Source organism: Anomalospiza imberbis, chromosome 26 (genome assembly GCF_031753505.1).
Source record: "Anomalospiza imberbis isolate Cuckoo-Finch-1a 21T00152 chromosome 26, ASM3175350v1, whole genome shotgun sequence".
Lineage (NCBI taxonomy): Eukaryota > Metazoa > Chordata > Aves > Passeriformes > Viduidae > Anomalospiza > Anomalospiza imberbis.
The window spans coordinates 4,141,065-4,160,533 of record NC_089706.1 but is presented as its reverse complement, the minus strand read 5'-3'; the positions used below and the strand labels follow the sequence as shown (position 1 = coordinate 4,160,533).

Genomic DNA, 19,469 nt, shown 5'->3' with positions numbered 1-19,469 from the left:
AGGAGCAGCTGGGAAGGAGGAGAGATGGAAAAGCTCAGTGAGAAGCAGCTGGGAAGAAGGAGAGCTATAAAAGCTCAGTGAGAGGAGCTGGGAAGGAGGAGAGCTGGAAAAGTTCTGTGAGAGCATCTGGGAAGTGGGAGAGATGGAAAAGCTCATGGAGTGCAAGTTCTTGCCCTGAACAGATCCCAGAGTCCTTGTAATCATGCGTTGGCCATTGTCAGCATGACCAGAAGGAGTCTGTGTGCTTTGTCAGTCTCTCCCCCTGAGCTGTGTGGTGAATTTAACCCTGACTCTGCCTTGTTCCCCAGTGAAACCTTTTCCTTCGTGCTGACGGGGGAGGACGGCAGCCGCTGGTTCGGGTACTGCAGGAAGCTCCTGGTGAGCATCTCTGGGAGGGCTGGGGGTACAGGGAGCACTGTCTGGGCACTGTCAGGACATGACTCAGGGCTGCTTTTCCACGTGGGTTACCCACCCTGTGCTGCTGTGATGGTGCCAGCCCTTGGGATGCAGAGGGAAGGGTCACGATGGTGCTCAGAAATAGCAAAATGGGCTCTGGGCATGAACCAGCTCCTGGAACTGGGTGTTCCTTGAGAACCTTCGTAGTCGTCAGTGCAGGGGGGGCTGCAGCAGAAGGAATGCTGCAGATCAGCTGCAGTGTGGGTGCTGGTTTTCCTTGCCCCCCTGTTCTCAGCAGAGCTGTTGCTGTTGCCTTTCAGCCAGAAGGGAAAGGGAAGCGCCTGCCCGAGGTGTACTGCATCGTGAGCCGCCTGGGCTGCTTCAACCTCTTCTCCAAGGTGAGCTGGCACAGCCTGTTCCTTGAGCCCTGACAGCCTGCAGGCTCCACAGAGTGACTGGATGCTTCTGTCAGGCTTAGTGATTACAGCTCATCCCAGGAGAGTGGTGCTTCCTCTCTCTCTTTGCTTTGAGCAGGGAAATAAAATCCTGGTGCTGAGCCTTGTCAGCCAATGCACAAATCTTCAGCAGTTACTGCCAGGAAGGGCCTTCTAGTACCTGGTGTTACTGGGGGTGCCCCTGCCACCGCAGGCCTCCAGCTGGGCAATAATTAGCATTGACTCCAAGATTGCAGAAGGCTGATCAATTGCTTTATTATTTCATCCTATACTATATTATACTCTACTAATTAAGAAGCTCAGTAACCCTTACAGCCAGTCTGATACAGCTTTGACCTAATTGGTCAATCTATCCAAACACTATCTAATGTCTAATTAAGAAATCACCTTTTGGTAAACAAATCTCCATGACACAGTCCACATGGGCACAACAGCGGGTGCAGCAAGTGAAGAATTTTCTCATTCTTTTCTCTGATCTTCTCACAGCCTTCCCCAGGAAAATGCCTGGGGAAGTCTGTGCCTGCTCTCTGTGGCCAGAGAGCTGCTGCCACAGTGCCCCTTCATCCTCTTCTTCTGTGACTTGGAAATGAAAAATCAGTTTGGGGCAGGGTTGGATGTCCCCTGTTTTTTTGTAGCACCATGAGGAGAGGAGATAAGGAGTGAAGACTGGGGAAAGCTGCTGCAGATGAAGGGCAGTTATTGCAGCAGAGTACAGGGACAAGCTTAGATGAAAGATGGTTCTGATTTATTGGAGCACAGAGTTTTCTTGGCAAGGGGGATGGGTGTTCCTCCTCTTAACTCCTCTAAATAAGGAGAATTTGATTACTACATACAAGACATTTCCTTCCAGTAGCAGGAGACTGGAGAGTTGTGCTCACAGGAAGCTGTTCCTGTTTGACTGTTCAGACGTTTGGGATGAATTTCACAGGGCTCCCAAGCGAGGTGGGGAGAGGGCAGTGGGTCTGTGTGGAGCCTTCTCCATGGGAATGCTCCGATGGGTTCTCTCCTCTGCTCAGCAGCAGCAGTGACCCGAGGCTGTGTTTCCCTGCAGATCCTGGATGAGGTGGAGAAGAGGCGGGAGATGTCCCCAGCCCTGGTGCACCCCTTCATGCGCAGCGTGATGGAGGCGCCGTTCCCCGCCCCGGGCCGCACCATCACCGTCAGGAGCTTCCTGCCAGGAGCAGGAGATGAGGTAACACAGGTCAGGGTGAGCTGCCTTGTGGTAAGCACATTTCTCTCTCTCTCTCAGGATTTTTCATAGATGTGCACAGAGAGAAAGGAAGAGAAAACAATTTCTATTTCTGCCTCTTTGTTTTTCCCATGTGGAATGTGTTTGGAGAATTGTTTACCTGGGGTGATTGCTAGATTGGATTCTGGTGAGGATTGTTTGAGCCTGATGGCAAATCAAGCAATCACCCCAGGTAAACAATTCTCCAAACATATTCCACATGGGAAAAACAAGGAGCAGAAATAGAAATTGTTTTCTCTTTCTTCTCTCTGTGCACCTCTATGAAAAATCCTGAGAGAGAGAGAAATGTGCTTACCACACTGCCTGCTCTCCCTGGGGTCTCTGGGGCACAGAGGCTCTTTGCAAACTGCACATTGGTGCCTGGAAATAATTAGTGTGAAGAAAACATCCTGAAGTTGGAAGGGGGGGAGGCTGTCCCACAGATGTGTTTGCTGTGGAATTATCTGCCATGGAAGTGATTCCCTGCTTCTTAATGAAGAGCTTCTGGGGCACTCTTCTGTGCTGCCCCATGCCAGTTGTCTGGGTCATGGGATTCTCTGTAGAATCATGGATTCAGAGAGAATCCTGAGCTGGAAGGGACCCACAAGGATCACTGAGTCCAACTCCTGACACCCCAACAATCCCACCCTGGGCATCCCTTAGAGCTTTGTCCAAACTCTCCTGGAGCTCTGGCAGCCTTGGGGCTGTGCCCATTCCCCGTGGAGCCTGGGCAGTGCCCAGCACCCTCTGGGGGAAGAATCATTCCCAAAATCCAACCTAAACTCCCCTGGAACAGCTCCAGCCCTTCCCTGGGCCCTGTCCCTGGTTCTGCCCCTTGAGAGGAGCTGCTGAGCTCTGACCTCGGGCTGAGGTCCCCGCTCTGGGCTGCTCCCCCAGCTCTCCCCGTGTCTGTGTGCTCTCAGGTGATGGAGCTGTGCCGCCCCTTGGACTCCAGGCTGGAGCACGTTGACTTTGAGTGCCTCTTGCAGTGTCTGAGTGTCTCCCACACCATCCGGGTCTTTGCCTCTCTCCTGCTGGAAAGGAGGGTCATCTTCGTGGCTGACAACTTAAGGTAAGAGATGGGTCTGAGTAGCTCTTCCTGAAGGATGCTATCACTGGATGTTATTGTTTCTTCTGCATTTGGACCTGTCCCATGTCCAGGCTTGTCTAGTTTTGCAGTTAGTTCCATTTGAAAACCTTCTGCACTCCCCACACAGCATGTGCGTGCCTAGAATTGGGAGTATGCTGTTTACACAAGAGGAGATGAGGGAATGTTTCCTTTCTGCCTCTTTAGCCTGGCTTGATGGTGGTTTTAGCTCCCCATAGCTGAGTTCAGAAGTGGGTGCTTGGGGCCTCTGCTGATGCACAGACCACTATACACGAGTGACACCTGCCCTGAGCGCTTCCAGCCTGCCCTGAAGGAGACACTGACCACCCTCCCTGTGCTTCTCCCACCTCTCCAGCACCCTGTCTAAATGTGGGCACGCTGCAGTGGCAACACTTTACCCCTTCACCTGGCAGCACACCTACATCCCCGTCCTGCCAGCTTCCATGATCGACATCGTGTGCTCTCCGACCCCGTTCCTCATTGGCATCCTCTCCTGCTCCCTGCCACAGCTCTGGGACCTGCCCATAGAAGAGGTGAGGATATGTGAGGCACAGGCAGTATGGGTGGTCTGAGGTTGACCTCTCTGGAATAATCTCTGGATTCTGTCTGAGTATAAACTCTCAAAGTTCTCTGAGGTGCTTGGTGAATTTGCCAGATAAATGTTAGGATGTTCCAGCATTGTCAAAAATAAATAATATTCACTGTTCTCAGAGCAGGCTGCACCTGTGCAAAACTTGTGTTGACTTGTGTGACAGCCCTATGTAAAAAACATCTAAAAAACAAATTAAAAACCTGGGTTTTTTCCTATACAGCAACAAACCTGGTTATGAGTCAGTGTGTTTTCTATGTTTCCCCAGGTTCTGATTGTTGATCTTTGTGCTGACAAGTTCTTGCAAGAGGTGAGCGAAATAACAGTACCAGTAACTCATGGGTTTATGCCAGGAAAAGGCATTGATGAAAGAAAAAAATAAAAAGAAATCAGGAGAAGCTGGTGTTCATGTGGAGACTCCAGTGGCTGAAGAAATGCCTTGTAATCCTTTTGAACTGACAGAGAAGGGAACAGGTTTACAAATCCTTGTTGCAAGGTTGAGGTTGCATGAGGTGGAGAGCTCTGCAATGCCAAAGGTGCTGCTTATCTGAGCTGAGTTTAAAAACTGTTACTTGGTTTCTTATGTGAAGGGGATCCCCTAAGATTCTCTGCTGCTTTTTGTCTGTCTCTCCCTGTTCTGTACAGCACTTTCTCCTCTCTCATTCAGCTGGGGGGTGTTTGTTGGTTTGGGTTCTTGTTTTTCCCAGGAGTGACAGCCTGGGGAACAAATGATCACAGTTCACTTGGGGTTCTCTGCTGAACTTCCCCAAAAGCGCTTCTGCATCCCCAGACAAGTAGCTATAAAAATACTGGGGATTTTATTACTAGTTCCGGATATTTGCTTCTCCTTTTCCTTGCCTCACTGTTCTGTTTTGCATTGCAGCCTGCAACTGGAGAAAGGTATTAAAGGAATGGGGGATTTTTTTTAAAACCATATTATTGAGACCTGTCATATTTTCCCAACAGATTTGTATTGTTTTTGTGTGTTTTACTGGTGAAATAAGCCTGAGTCTGTGTGGTGGCCAGCTGTGTGTGTGACTCTAATAAAATCTGCTTGGGGCATGCTGAACAAATGTGTTTAATTCCTGTGGCTGCAAGACAAGTATATTGTCTCCCTTAAGATATATCACAGAATAACTCTTCTCTAACTGCTTTAGGCATGATATGAATATTTTCTAATCTACCCCCTGGTTCTCCTGCTGATGGGAATACCACAAAAGTCCTTCCTTGGCCATTTCTGTCTGTAGGTATCAGATGAGGACGAGATCCTGCCCCATAAACTCCAGGCTGCACTTGTACAAATCCTGGAAGAACGGAGTGAAATCCTGTCACATGAGCAGAGCGACACACAAGGTATCTTCTGTGGAAAAAGTTTCTATGGAGAATGTTTTCCCATTAGCAGATCTCTACCATGGAGTTGATAAAAATGAGCAAATTGAAATAAACGCTAAGAAGGGACACTTTAGCTGTTTCCCTGTGATCTTGCTGAGAGCATGTTGTGAATGTCTCTGAGAAGTTTGGTGTGCTGACAGTTCTTCTCTTCACAATTAGTGTGTGCAGAACTGTACTTTCCTTTGGGCCAACAGCATCAGTTCCACTGTGCTTTGAATTTAATTGTATTCAGTTGTGCTTTGAATTTTATTGTATTTTTCTAAGTGGCAGAGACAATGTTTTTCTCGGAGAATGTAGCAAATTTCTGTATTTTAGAGGGTAATCTGGCCAGTCATTTTCAAAGTTGAACTGCTTTATACATGATTCATCAGATAAGGAAGTGTGATAAACTTAAAAAAAAAAAAGCCACTGAGTGGCTTGAGAGAATGGCACCAGCAAATTATGTAATTCCATAAAAACAAAGTTTGTTTTCCAGAGAGTTTGTCTTCTGTAGTTTGCCTAATTCTTGAAAAGAATTAAACTTAGCCTGTTATGAGCTGACAGCTCATTACACACCAGATGTTTGTCAGGGACAATGAAATTATGGATGTTTTAAATTCTGGAAAAGCTTTAGAACCAAACCTGTCCCAGCTGCTGCAGAAAGTTGACATTGGGAAATTGAATATTTGAGCTGAGACTTCTTTGATATCAATCACCTGCAATCTCCTAGTCTGAGACAGCCAGTACAAAAAGTGACTGAGCTCTCTAAAAAAGCCACTCCTCCTTTAGGAGAGTGTCAGATTAAGCCCTTTGCTGACCCAGAGATGGGGCAACTGAGAGGTGTTTTAAAAACTTATATTCCATTTTCAGTCTCATGTGAAGGGTGAGACAATGCAGGTGTTAGAATTCACCCCATCACAATCAGAAGCCAACTATTTCCTAACTACAATACATTGTAAGTGTTTCTTGGCCTATCAGCTTTTGGAGAGTGTCACTGTTGAGTCAGGAATGGGTAGTAAGTGACACAGACTCTAGGTCAGAAGGCTAATAACCACTTCATTAAAAACTCATTCCTTTTTAGACTCTAGTTCGCTACAGGTGGACCTGATTGGGCCTTTAATTAAAAAACATCACCATTGGCTAATTAAGAACCCACCCTTTTGGTAAACATCTTATGAGGAAAACAACTCATTACAAAACACCACCTGTGGATTGTTTTAATTCTTTCTCTCCAGCTCCCTCAGACCAATTCATGGGAAAGCTTATCTAGTGTTGGAACCCTGGATGCTGAGAATTTTAAACTTTCTGTGCTGAAAGGCACAGACCCGCAAGAGAACATTGCATTGACCTGAGGCTGTGGGGAAGGCTTCCAAAATGGATTAACAGTACTGGGATTATGGATGTGGAGTTGGTTACAAGTGTGGAATGTCACAGGGTGGAAAACTTCGAGTTTGGGGTTTTAGAATACAGAAATAAATATGAAGCAAGATGGAGGTTTTAGGGTGGTGACAGGCTGTTCTTCTAAACCTTCTTCTTCCTTCTTCTCCATGGGTTTGGGTGATGTTTGGTAATTGGACAGGACAGTCTGCAGTGTGGGCTTCAGGGGATCAGTTATTGGGTTAAAAGGGAAAACAATCTAGGTGTCATTTCTTAAGTGGACAGTTTAGCCTTAAAAGGCCTTGTAACAAGAGATAGTTGGCCATTTTGTGCCTGGTTAATGAAAGACTGCAGAACTCACTGCTGTGAGGCTGGAACATTGACAAGAAAAAACAAACACCTGAGTCTGAACATGAAATACCATCTAAAATGCCTTCAATCCCAACCCCCAGAGAGGCAGAAAAAGGAATCAGAAAACCCACAATCTAGCTTTCTCCCTCTCTGACCAGACTGCACATTGTCTTGTTTTGGAAAGACAGATGTCTGCTAAGGAAGGCAGGAGCATCCCCTGGAATGGAAAAAAAATGTAGACCCCCCCCCTCCCTTCAAGTTGTTATAAATTTGAAATTAAGGGGAGCTCTCAGGCAAAAATATGGGAGCAGGAATAACAGTTCTTTATTAGGGAAGAAAATAAAAAGATAAAATAAACAATGCAGTGAACCAAAACAACACTGCCAGAGTCAGAACACAACCTGACACCCTGCTGGACAGGGTGTTGGCAGCAGTCCAATTGGAATTGTGGCTGCAGTCTTCCTGGAGTGGCAGGTGTGGTTCTGTAGGAGCAGTGATCCTGTAGGAAAGGATGCAGTCTTCCTCTGAAGAGGCAGCTGTTCCTTTGGGAAATCCAGTGTAGGAAAAGCCATGCTGGTATTCCAGAACTCAAGATTATATCCAGGTAGGAATGCTTGGCTCCTCCCTCTGGGCGGAGCATCTCACAATGGATGCTGTAATTTTCTCAGTCATGCAGTGACACTCAATAACCCATTATTATAGGAACTCACCCCCTGGTTGGGGTGAGCTGGAAAGGTGGAAAAGTCTCTCCTCCAACCCATGCCTCCAAAGAAAGGCTCAGTAGCCTTCAGTGGTCCGGTCTCAAGGTAGTTTATTGTGTGTTATCTAAAAGATTTCTCCCTGAGCTGCTGCGGTCCATTCAGCAGTCAGGCAAGGGCACACTCTGACTCCCAGGGGGCTGGTGCCCTCTTTTATATCACACATGACGTGTTAAATGTTTATGGTTTTACCCAATGCCCATCACCTGTATTGAACAGTGACTTTCTACTCTAAACCAATCTGTGAGTGCCAACATCACCAAGAACATGGAGGTTAGGAAGGAGAAGGAAAGAGGACAGGGCACACCCAAGTCCCTGCATCTTAGAACTTCTGACCCCCATGTACAAAACTCAGACCCCTCTGTACAAGGCCTAAAACCCCCTGTACAGCACTCAAAAACTCTTCCTCTCACTTTGTGACTACTTCTGCTATAATATCTAAACTTTTGTGATTTCTTGTTCTTCCTGCAAGGTTGGTAAATTGTTCCATGGGTCAGGTTCAAAGCCACAGGGGTCTGTGGCTGCACTCCAGGGTCTCAAATGCTTTTGACCTAGGCCCGGAACATCCAAGAGTGTCCAAGGGACATTCTGGGTTCTGACATCTATCAGCAGATGTCTCCTGGGGGGGGAGGATTGGTTTGTGGAAGAGATAAAGAAAAGTGCCCAATTAAGAGAAGATAACTGCCACACCTCTAACAAACGGCAATTGAATGCATCTTGCCTTGCAATCTAGGACACACACCCACAGGAGAGGAACGACCAAAGTGACAAATGTCCTCCCCACAGGTGACACGAGCCTGAACTCCCTGGTCTCAGAGGCGTTTGTGCAGTTCTTCGTGGAGATCGTGGGGCACTACTCCCTGCACATGAGCGTGACGGAGCAGGGCCAGCGCGTGTTCCAGCGCGAGCCCTTCCGCAAGTCCCACGGCTCGCGCACCGTGCGCCACTTCCTGCACTGCTTCATGGAGACACAGATGTTCGCCGGCTTCATCCAGGACCGCGAGCTCAGCAAGAGCCTGGGCAGAGGTGATGCCTCGGGAAGGCTGAGCTAGACAGAGCGTAAAGAATAAAGTGGGGATTTATTGGAAGGATCTCCTCCATGGATCCACCTCGGGCAGCCCAAGGGCCCAGCCAGGGCTGCGCCCGAGACGAACCAAAATGGTCACAAAAATGCATGACTGGTCACAGGGTCTGTCACTCTTATAAGTTCTGCTCCATTTGCACATTGGAGTTCATTGTCCAATTCCAGCTCCAGCCCATGAAGTCCCATTCTTTTTTTCTCTCTCCAGCCCACATTGTTTGTGCTCTTGGGCCTGAGATTTGGATCATTTGTCCTTGGTCCCCAGCTGGAGAAGGAATTGTTTTGTCTCCCTGCTCTGTGAGGAGAGCTCACCATCCCATAGTATGAATCTCAGACCCACACACTAAAGCAGCACAGAACCTGAAAAATACAAAAGCCAAAACCTGAGGCATCAGTGGCATTGCCCTCTTGTTTTTTGTTTTGGCATCACCTTGTTTCAAGTCTGCTCCACAGACTCCCTCTCGAAGTACGATGCCACCTGCCTCTGCTGCTGGAATTCTGTCACATGGAATAGCCCCACGCCCTTCTAATTACTCAAAAGAATTCAGTTTATAAAGCAAAGAATTTCTGCATCTCTCTCCTTTCTCTTTGATCCTGCAGCTTACATACACTTCATGCAGGATTTCCTTTTGTGGCCTGTTAATCATGATTCCACATGCTAAAAGATGGAATAACTCATTTGGTGAGTGATTTTTAATTTTTTTTTCTCTTTAGGCCTTTTTGAGGTCCGTGCCTTGGAGTATTTGGAGAGTATTCCAGAGACAGAACGAACTGGAATGAACAAAATTCTTCGCAGTCTCGGTAAAGGAACATCCCTTGCTTTTGTTCATTGCTATTTTTTTTAAATTAATTGTAGCTATTGGATAATTAATTTGTTACAAAGGAGAGGAAGGCTCCTTCTCCTTCTGCACCTGGGTTCCCTTGTTTACATTTACTCCTTCAGCGAACACTGAACACTGTGTAAGGTTTTTCTTTTCTTTTTAAGCTTTTGTATCTTTAGATAAAGTTTGTGGGAGTTGCTGCTCTGAGCGTTTGTTCCTTAACTTTGGTCCTGGCTGGGGACATGGCCAGGGGACAGAAGTTGTGTCTGCTGGCAGAGGTGGCCATGTGTGGCTTTGCACCTTAAGTTCCTCAGCCTGATGAGTCCTGGAGTGTCTGCAGCTCACAGAATCCCACAGTGATTTGGGTGGGACCAGTTCTGCCATGGGCAGGGACACCTCCCACTGTCCCAGGCTGCTCCAAACCCTGTCCAGCCTGGCACTTCCAGGGATCCAGGGGCAGCCCCAGCTGCTCTGGGCACTCTGTGCCAGGGCCTGCCCACCCTCGCCTAAAGCTCCTAATGCTGTTTTTCCTCTGCAGGCAGTAAAATGAAATTCCTCCAGAAGAAGTGACTGGGCGCTGCTGCGGGACAGCGGCGGGAGGGGGAACCGCGGACCCCGCCCGGGCCGGACCGGGCTGTGCCCCGGGAGGGCCGGGCCGGGCCGGGCCGGGGGCTCCGCGTGTGCTGCGGGAACAACCGGCACGTGGATCGAGAACAGCTCATGGACCGATAACGAGTTCCATGGACCGATAACAGCTCCTGCATCGATAACCAGTTCCGTGGATTGACAGCAGCTCCGGGGTCGATAACCAGCTCCGTGGATTGACAGCAGCTCCGGGATCGATAACCAGCTCCGTGGATTGACAGCAGCTCCGGGATCGATAACCAGTTCCGTGGATGGACAGCAGCTCCGGGGTCGATAACCAGTTCCGTGGATTGACAGCAGCTCCGGGGTCGATAACCAGCTCCGTGGATGGACAGCAGCTCCGGGGTCGATAACCAGTTCCGTGGATGGACAGCAGCTCCGGGGTCGATAACCAGCTCCGTGGATGGACAGCAGCTCCGGGGTCGATAACCAGTTCCGTGGATGGACAGCAGCTCCGGGGTCGATAACCAGTTCCAGGGATCAATAACAGCTCATCGATCCAACCTCTCACGTGTCTCCGTTCCTTAAGGGGGCGTGGCCTGGCGGGGAGGGGCGGGGCCAGGGCTGGAGTCGCTCCGGGAGCGGCGGAACCCGGCAGGGAGGGGAAGGGCCAGGGTCGGAATCGCACCGGGATGGGCGGGACAAGGCCTGGAAACGCTCCGGGAGCGGCGGGACCGGAGCTGGAGTCAAACCGGGAGGGGCGGGGCCTGGGCTGCGGGAAGGGGCGGGGTTTGGCCATTGGGGCGTGGTTTAGGCGGGGGCGGGGCTGGTGCCCGAGCCGCGCGCGCCGTCCCGCCGGCTGTGACGTGAGCGCGCACGCGCAGTGCGCGCGGCCGCGGCCAAGATGTCGGGCCCGGGGCTGGTGGCCGGGGATGTTGTGGTGGATGCGCTGCCCTACTTCGACCAGGGCTACGAGGCGCCGGGCGTGCGGGAGGCGGTGCGTGCGGGGCCGGGGCGGCGGCGGGGAGGGGCCGGGGCCGTGGCGGCGGGCGGGCTGTCCGCCTCCCTGACGCCCCGTGTGCGTTAGGCCGCGGCGCTGGTGGAGGAGGAGACGCGGCGGTACCGGCCGACCAAGAACTACCTGAGCTACCTGCCCGCGCACGACTACAGCGCCTTCGAGGTGAGCTCAGGCGGCCGGGCAGCTCCCAGAGCCCGGCCCAGTGCCCCCCGAGCCCCATACCCCGCTTGTCCCCACTCCGTAACCTGGCTGGGACAGAGCCTGCCTGTCCCCGTCCTTCCCCCGTACCCCTCCGGTGCGCCCGTGTCCCTGGTGTGTCTCTCCGCCCCTGCCCCGGCTGTCCCTCCCCCGTTACCCATTTGTGTCCTGTCCCCTTCCTCCCCACCATACCCCGCTTGTGTCGCGCCCCGTTCCGCCCCTGTCCCTCACCGCCGCCTTCCCCGCAGACCGAGATCATGCGGAACGAGTTCGAGCGCCTGGCGGCCCGGCAGCCCCTGGAGCTGCTCAGCATGAAGAGGTGAGTGGGGCCGGCAGGGCAGTGCCTGCCCCGGGTGAGCCGTGCCCGGTGCTCTGGGTGAGCTATGCCCTGGGTGAGCTGTGCCCGGTGCTCTGGGCAAGCCATGCCTCGGGGTGAGCCGTGCCCGGTGCTCTGGGTGAGCCGTGCCCCGGGTGAGCTGTGCCCGGTGCTCTGGGTGAGCTGTGCCCCGGGTGAGCTGTGCCCGGTGCTCTGGGTGAGCTGTGCCCCGGGTGAGCTGTGCCCGGTGCTCTGGGTGAGCTGTGCCCTGGGTGAGCCGTGCCCGGTGCTCTGGGTGAGCTGTGCCCTGGGTGAGCTGTGCCCGGTGCTCTGGGTGAGCTGTGCCCTGGGTGAGCCATGCCCCGTGCCCCGGGTGAGCTGTGCCCTGGGTGAGCTGTGCCCGGTGCTCTGGGTGAGCCGTGCCCCGGGTGAGCTGTGCCCGGTGCTCTGGGTGAGCCGTGCCCCGGGTGAGCTGTGCCCGGTGCTCTGGGTGAGCTGTGCCCTGGGTGAGCCGTGCCCGGTGCTCTGGGTGAGCTGTGCCCTGGGTGAGCTGTGCCCGGTGCTCTGGGTGAGCTGTGCCCTGGGTGAGCCATGCCCCGTGCCCCGGGTGAGCTGTGCCCTGGGTGAGCTGTGCCCGGTGCTCTGGGTGAGCCGTGCCCCGGGTGAGCTGTGCCCGGTGCTCTGGGTGAGCCGTGCCCCGGGTGAGCTGTGCCCGGTGCTCTGGGTGAGCTGTGCCCTGGGTGAGCCATGCCCCGTGCCCCGGGTGAGCTGTGCCTCTGGGTGAGCCGTGCCTGGTTCTCTGGGTGAGCTGTGCCCCGGGTGAGCTGTGCCCAGTGCTCTGGTTGAGCTGTGCCCCCGGGTGAGCCGTGCCTGGTGCCCTAGGTGAGCCATGCTCTGCGTGAGCCGTGCCCGGTGCTCTGGGTGAGCTGTGCCCCGGGTGAGCTGTGCCTGGTGCTCTGGGTGAGCTGTGCCCCCGGGTGAGCCGTGCCCAGTGCTCTGGGTGAGCCGTGCCCCGGGTGAGCTGTGCCCGGTGCTCTGGGTGAGCTGTGCCCCGAGTGAGCTGTGCCCGGTGCTCTGGGTGAGCCGTGCCCCGGGTGAGCTGTGCCCGGTGCTCTGGGTGAGCCGTGCCCCGGGTGAGCCATGCCCAGTGCTCTGGGTGAGCTGTGCCCCCGGGTGAGCCGTGCCTGGTGCCCTAGGTGAGCCGTGCTCTGCGTGAGCCGTGCCCGGTGCTCTGGGTGAGCTGTGCCCCGGGTGAGCTGTGCCCGGTGCTCTGGGTGAGCCGTGCCCCGGGTGAGCTGTGCCCGGTGCTCTGGGTGAGCCGTGCCCCGGGTGAGCTGTGCCCGGTGCTCTGGGTGAGCTGTGCCCCGAGTGAGCTGTGCCCGGTGCTCTGGGTGAGCTGTGCCCTGAGTGAGCTGTGCCCGGTGCTCTGGGTGAGCCGTGCCCCGGGTGAGCCATGCCCAGTGCTCTGGGTGAGCTGTGCCCCCGGGTGAGCCGTGCCTGGTGCCCTAGGTGAGCCATGCTCTGGGTGAGCCGTGCCCGGTGCTCTGGGTGAGCTGTGCCCCGGGTGAGCCGTGCCCAGTGCTCTGGGTGAGCTGTGCCCTGGGTGAGCTGTGCCCGGTGCTCTGGGTGAGCTGTGCCCTGGGTGAGCTGTGCCTGGTGCTCTGGGTGAGCTGTGCCCGGTGCTCTGGGTGAGCTGTGCCCCGGGTGAGCCGTGCTCTGTGTGAGCCGTGCCCGGTGCTCTGGGTGAGCCGTGCTCTGGGTGAGCCGTGCTCTGGGTGAGCTGTGCCCGGTGCTCTGGGTGAGCTGTGCCCTGGGTGAGCTGTGCCTGGTGCTCTGGGTGAGCTGTGCCCGGTGCTCTGGGTGAGCCATGCCCCTGGTTGAGCCATGCCCTGGTTGAGCAGTGCCCGCTGCCCCGGGTGAGCTGTGCCCCGGGCGAGCTGTGCCTGGTGCTCTGGGTGAGCCATGCCCCTGGTTGAGCAGTGCCCGCTGCCCCAGGTGAGCCGTGCCCCGGGCGAGCCGTGCCCGGTGCCCCGATCCCTTTGCAGGTACGAGCTGCCTGCCCCCTCCTCCGGGCAGAAGAACGACATCACGGCGTGGCAGGAGTGTGTGAACAACTCCATGGCACAGCTGGAGCACCAGGCCGTGCGCATCGAGAACCTGGAGCTCATGTCCCAGCACGGCTGCAACGCCTGGAAGGTGTACAACGAGTAAGGCCTCGGCTGCTCTGCTGAGCATCAAGTTCTGTGTTGAATTTCTGTGTGTTTATGGGGTGTAAATCCGGTGGGGTTCTTTAGAATGTAGCCTGAAATAGATGAAACCCTGTGAGAGAGCTGTGAGTGAAAGAGGAGGCTGATCTCAGAGCTGTCTCTGTGGCCAAGAAATAGCATGTTAAAATACATCCCACTCTCGAATGTTGTGGCTTATTGTTGGTGATAGTGGGTGTTAATTAAGGCTAGTGATAGCCTGTGAAGGAATAACTCACTAGTGGAAATGAAGATGAGTTACTACAGATCCTGGGCTTAGCCTGGAGCCATAATAAAGCTGCTGCAAAAGCCAAGAAGAGGTTGTAGAGTATGGTTGCAGGAAGCATTGGGGCTCTTTCAAACAGAAAATGTTAATGTCCACTTTTGAGAAGGGTTGGCTGAGGCTTAGATGGAAGAGCAGGCCAAAGGGGTGCTGAACGTAGCTCAGAGAGAAGACAGAGCGTTCCTGAGCTCAGGAGAAGCAGGTAAAGGATCTGCTGGCTGGGACAGGGTGCTGCAGGGGCTCGTTCAATCCTGAACTCTGAGAAGTTAAATGTCAGGTGAAATGGGGCTGACCTAACATTTGTGTGTTTTTGATGCTTTGCTTGCATTTTGTCATCAGGCACCTGGTTCATATGATAGAGCAAGCCCAGAAAGAGCTTCAGAAATTGAGGTGGGTCATTCTTATTTATGTTTTTGTACTGAAATTGGAAGTGAACCTTTCTCTCCCCCCAAGCTGTACAAAGGAAGATGTGTGTGCTGGCTGCTGCTGTGGTCACAGGGAAAAAGACCCAGTAAAAACAATAATTAAGAAATGAGACCCTGCCCTCCCCAAGCCCATTCACCATGTGTGTTCTACTCAAAATTCTGTGTTTGGTTTGTTTGAACCTCTGCTCTGGATTTGTGGAATCCTCCCTGAAATGTAGCAATGCTTTCATTTCACTACTGACAATTTAATGTGCAGTTGTCTCTGTAAGGACATCTTCCCTGATGTTGGGTTTGGCCTTTTATTTATCTCAGGGTTCTCTGTGAGCCCTGTACTGAGATTTGTCCATCTGGATGTTGTCGTTACAGTCCTGGCTACACAAATATTTTCTGGCAGTACTTGTAGGGATTGAGTGCACCTGGAAATTAGCAACAGGTACTGCAGATGCCAAAGAAATGAGGAAATAAAAATGCATCCTTTTCTCCCCAGGAAAAACATTCAGGACCTGAACTGGCAGAGGAAGAACATGCAGCTCACAGCTGGGGCTAAGCTGAGAGAGATGGAATCCACGTGAGTATTGACGTTTCTCTGTTAACCCTTCCACAGCTTTCTCCATTGCATGAAACTTACTTGAAATTCTTCTTCCACTTGAAAATCAGTGATCCTTTGGTGCTGCTGTAGGATACTGTTGCTTTGCAGGAAGTGTTTTAAAGTATTTGTAGTTTGGTTCCATATTATATTTGCTGAGGTTGAGTGAATCAACAGGTGGGAAGAGGATATATTTATTAGCTGCTTCAAATTTCCTAAATTGTCTTAAACTCTTCTTTATTTCTATATTGGCAGTTAGTGGATGAGCCTAGTCATTAATTTTTTTGTGTTTTCAGGTTTAACAGGGTTTAAAATTACTCATTGTCACTTTGGTTGTTCCAATGACCATTGGTGTCAACTAAGGATTATCATGTGTTAAGAAAAATGCTGCTTTATTTGGTGTTCCTGCTTGTCTTTGATTTTTAACCAGAGGACTGTTACATAACACCTAAAGGCTCTTTCTGTTTCTTTTCCCTTCCAGGTGGGTCTCTCTTGTCAGTAAAAATTACGAGATTGAACGAACTATTGTGCAGCTGGAAAATGAAATTTCACAAATCAAGCAGCAGCACGGGGAAGCAAACAAGGAGAATATCCAGCAAGACTTCCAGTGACTTAATCCTGACTTATCTTAGTGCTGCATGTGTTAAAAACTACAAACCAGACACTTGGGAGATGCTGTGTCCGTAGACACCTCTAGTTGCAGTTGTGTGAGGTGGTAAAAGGGTATTTCCATCATTTCTTTTCCTTATTTTAAATTCTAGGAGGAGATAGGGTGGACTCAAAACATCCTGTTTAAATGTGTTACAGGCACCATTAAATGTTCTGTGAATTGTTTCACTTTTTATATACTTAAAGCAGAAGCTTGTGTCGTTGTGTTTTCCCCTATGCCTTTAATAAATCCTGTTTTGCTATTTCTCTGGTTTCTGCTTCGTGTCCAAAGCTTGGGAGCTGTGGAGGAGGTGGCTGGGCCAGGTGGACCCTGAGAATCCCCTGCAGGGGAAGTGGTGGGAAACTGGAATTTGGGGTGGTGAAGTCTCTGTGCAGCACTGGGCCGTGCAGTGCCCACTCTGGTGCCACTGATGCTGCAGCGGGCCCCAGCTGGGTAATAATTAGCATTGACTCCATGGCTCCCAAAAGGCTGATCAATCTCTGTATTATATTATATCATTATTAAGAAACTCATTGCTTTTATAGACAGTTACAATACAGGTTGCCCTAATTGGTCCTCCAGTCCAAACACCATCACCACTGGCTAATTAAGAAACCACCCTTTGGTAAACAAATCTCCACAGCATTTCACATGTTCACAACGAGAGGTGCAGCAAGTGAAGATAAGAATTGTTTCTCATTCTTTTCTCTGATCTTCTCACAGCCTTCCCAGAAAGGCCTGGGAAAGTTGTGTGTTTCTCTCTGTGGCCAGAGAGCTGCTGCCACGTGCCACCTCCTGCACTGTTCCTCATCCAGGGCATAATTCCTGATCATCCTGCTCCCACTGGCCTGTTCCCTGTCCCCATGCTCTGACTCCCTTCCTGATGCACTGCTCCGTGTCCCGGTGCCCTTTTCCCTATGCTGGTGTACCATTCCCCACCCCACTGCTCTGTTCACCATCCCTGTGTGATATTCCCAATCCAGGTCTGCTGTTTCCTGTCCTGGTACCCTGTTCTCCATCCTGGTCCATTATCCCCCATCCAGGTGCCCTATACCCCTTTCACATGGGTATTCCCCATCCCCGTGCTTTGTTCCCTATCCCAATGGGTTATTCCCTATCCCGGTGCCCCATTCCCCCACCCCGGTGCATTATTCCCTGTCCGGATGGGTTATCCCCCAGCCCAGTGCTTTATTCCCCGTCCCTTTGGGTATTCCCCATCCCTTTGGGTATTCCCCATAGTCTTCATGCGTTATTCCCCATCCCTTTGGGTATTCCCCATCGCTTTGGGTATTCCCCATAGTCTTCATGCGTTATTCCCCGTCCCTTTGGGTATTCCCCATCCCTTTGGGTATTCCCCATAGTCTTCATGCGTTATTCCCCGTCCCGGTGGGTTTTTCCCCTCCCGCAAGGGTTATTTCCCAGCCTGTGTGTGTCATTTCCCGTCCGGAAGGTTATTCCCCACCCCGGTGCGGTATTCCCCCTCCCGATGGGGTATTCCCCAGCCCGGTGCGCTATTCCCGGTGCGTTATTCCCCAGCCCGGTGCGTTATTCCCCAGCCCGGTGCGCTATTCCCGGTGCGTTATTCCCCAGCCCGATGCCCTGTTCCCTATTCCCGGTGCGTTATTCCCCAGCCCGGCGCCCTGTTCCCTATTCCCGGTGCGTTATTCCCCAGCCCGGTACCCTGTTCCCCAGCCCGGTGCGTTATTCCCCAGCCCGGTGCGCTATTCCCGGTGCGTTATTCCCCAGCCCGGTGCCCTGTTCCCTATTCCCGGTGCGTTATTCCCCAGCCCGGTGCCCTGTTCCCTATTCCCGGTGCGTTATTCCCCAGCCCGGTGCCCTGTTCCCTATTCCCGGTGCGTTATTCCCCAGCCCGGCGCCCTGTTCCCTATTCCCGGTGCGTTATTCCCCAGCCCGGTGCCCTGTTCCCTATTCCCGGTGCGTTATTCCCCAGCCCGGTGCCCTGTTCCCTATTCCCGGTGCGTTATTCCCCAGCCCGGTGCCCTGTTCCCTATTCCCGGTGCTCCGTTCCCCATCCCCGTTCCCGGGGGCGTTCCCGAGGGGGCGTGGCCACGCCCCTGCCTCCACCACCGCCCAATAGGCTCTCATCCCTGGGCCCAGGGTCCCGCCTCCCCGTGACGTCACGACCCGCCCTCCCGGCTGCGTCGGTGCCGCGGGAGCGCGCGCGCGGCGCCGTTCCCGCCCGGTCCCGCCCGGTGACGCGGTGACGCGGAGCGTGCGCGGAGCGGGGTCGGGTTCAAAGGAGGAAACATGGCGGAAAACAAAGGAGGCGGCGGCGGCGGGGACGCGGCCGCCGAGGCCGCGCCGGGCGGCGGCGGCGGCCTGGAGCCTCCCGCCGGCTCGCCGTCCGCCGCCGCGCCGCCCGAGGAGCGCGAGAGCCCCGGGGCGGCGGCGGCGGAGCGCGGCGGCGGCGAGGCCGAGGCCGAGGCGGCGGCGGGGCCCGGTGCGGCGGCGGGGCCCGGCCCCAGCCCGGTGCCGCCGCTGACGCCCGCGGCGCCGGGGCCGTTCTCGCTGCTGGACACGTGCGCGGTGTGCGCGCAGAGCCTGCAGAGCCGGCGGGAGGCCGAGCCCAAGCTGCTGCCCTGCCTGCACTCCTTCTGCCGCCGCTGCCTGCCCGAGCCCGAGCGCCAGCTCACCGTGCCCGTGCCCGGCGGCGCCAACGGCGACGTGCAGCAAGGTGAGCGCGGGGCTCCTCCGGGACATCCCGCCGCCAGCGGCCCGCCCGCCCGCAGCGCGGGGCTCCCCCGGGCTGGCTCGGGCCCGGCCGGGAGCGCGGCGTGCGGCGGGGCTCGGGAGCTGCGGGGCTCGGGAGCTGCTGGGCTCGGGAGCTGCGGGGCTCGGGAGCTGCTGGGATCGGGAGCTGCGGGGATCGGGAGCTGCGGGGATCGGGAGCTGCGGGGATCGGGAGCTGCTGGGGTCGGGAGCTGCTGGGATCGGGAGCTGCTGGGATCGGGAGCTGCTGGGGTCGGGAGCTGCGGGGCTCGGCAGCTGCGGGGATCGGGAGCTGCTGGGGTCGGGAGCTGCTGGGATCGGGAGCTGCTGGGGTCGGGAGCTGCGGGGATCGGGAGCTGCGGGGCTCGGGAGCTGCTGGGATCGGGAGCTGCTGGGATCGGGAGCTGCGGGGCTCGGGAGCTGCGGGGATCGGGAGCTGCGGGGATCGGGAGCTGCTGGGATCGGGAGCTGCTGGGATCGGGAGCTGCGGGGATCGGGAGCTGCGGGGCTCGGGAGCTGCGGGGCTCGGGAGCTGCTGGGATCGGGAGCACGGATCGCGGGTTTCCATCGCGGGAAGGAGGGACGCGGACCTGTTGGAGCGGGCAGAGTTGGTCGGAGGGGAGGAGCAGCTCTGCTCGGAAGGAAGCCTGGCGGGATCGGGGTCGTTCCATGGAAAAGAGATCGTTCTCCCTTTCTCCAGAGAGACCCTAAAGCCCCTCCCGGTGCCTGAAGGGAGTCTGTGATAAAAATGGGGACAGAGTTTTTAGCAGCACCTGTTGCGATAGGACTGGGGATAATGGTTTTAAAGGGGAGCAGGATCGGTTTAGATTTAGTGTAAGAAAGAAATGTTTACCATGAGGGTGTTAAAACATCGGAACAAATTGCTCAGGGAGGCGGTGGA

At 54.2% G+C, this 19,469-nt stretch overlaps 3 protein-coding genes across 4 annotated transcripts in view; all 3 read left to right on the top strand.

Annotated features, from left to right (window-relative positions):
• Window positions 1-10,678, top strand: part of DENND2C (DENN domain containing 2C) — a 29,969-nt gene extending 19,291 nt beyond the window's left edge. Inside the window, 10 exon segments of the mRNA XM_068173201.1 lie at window positions 309-378; window positions 717-794; window positions 1,903-2,043; window positions 3,003-3,151; window positions 3,543-3,720; window positions 4,045-4,086; window positions 5,024-5,129; window positions 8,420-8,659; window positions 9,429-9,515; window positions 10,074-10,678. Of these exon segments, the coding sequence (XP_068029302.1) occupies window positions 309-378; window positions 717-794; window positions 1,903-2,043; window positions 3,003-3,151; window positions 3,543-3,720; window positions 4,045-4,086; window positions 5,024-5,129; window positions 8,420-8,659; window positions 9,429-9,515; window positions 10,074-10,105 (1,123 nt within the window). The 3' untranslated portion in view covers window positions 10,106-10,678.
• Window positions 10,679-10,953: 275 nt separating this feature from the next.
• On the top strand, window positions 10,954-16,100 carry BCAS2 (BCAS2 pre-mRNA processing factor). The gene is made up of 7 exons (XM_068173203.1): window positions 10,954-11,117; window positions 11,208-11,300; window positions 11,585-11,655; window positions 13,698-13,859; window positions 14,518-14,568; window positions 15,091-15,171; window positions 15,671-16,100. Exons 1-7 carry the CDS (start codon window positions 11,025-11,027, stop codon window positions 15,798-15,800), a joined length of 681 nt encoding a protein of 226 aa, XP_068029304.1. The 5' UTR covers window positions 10,954-11,024; the 3' UTR covers window positions 15,801-16,100.
• Window positions 16,101-18,091: 1,991 nt separating this feature from the next.
• Window positions 18,092-19,469, top strand: part of TRIM33 (tripartite motif containing 33) — a 40,076-nt gene continuing 38,698 nt past the window's right edge. For both annotated transcript variants that reach the window (XM_068173320.1, XM_068173319.1), the window contains exon 1: window positions 18,092-18,533. In XM_068173320.1, the coding sequence (XP_068029421.1) occupies window positions 18,107-18,533 (427 nt within the window). In that variant the 5' untranslated portion in view covers window positions 18,092-18,106. The remainder of the gene's footprint in view (window positions 18,534-19,469) is intronic.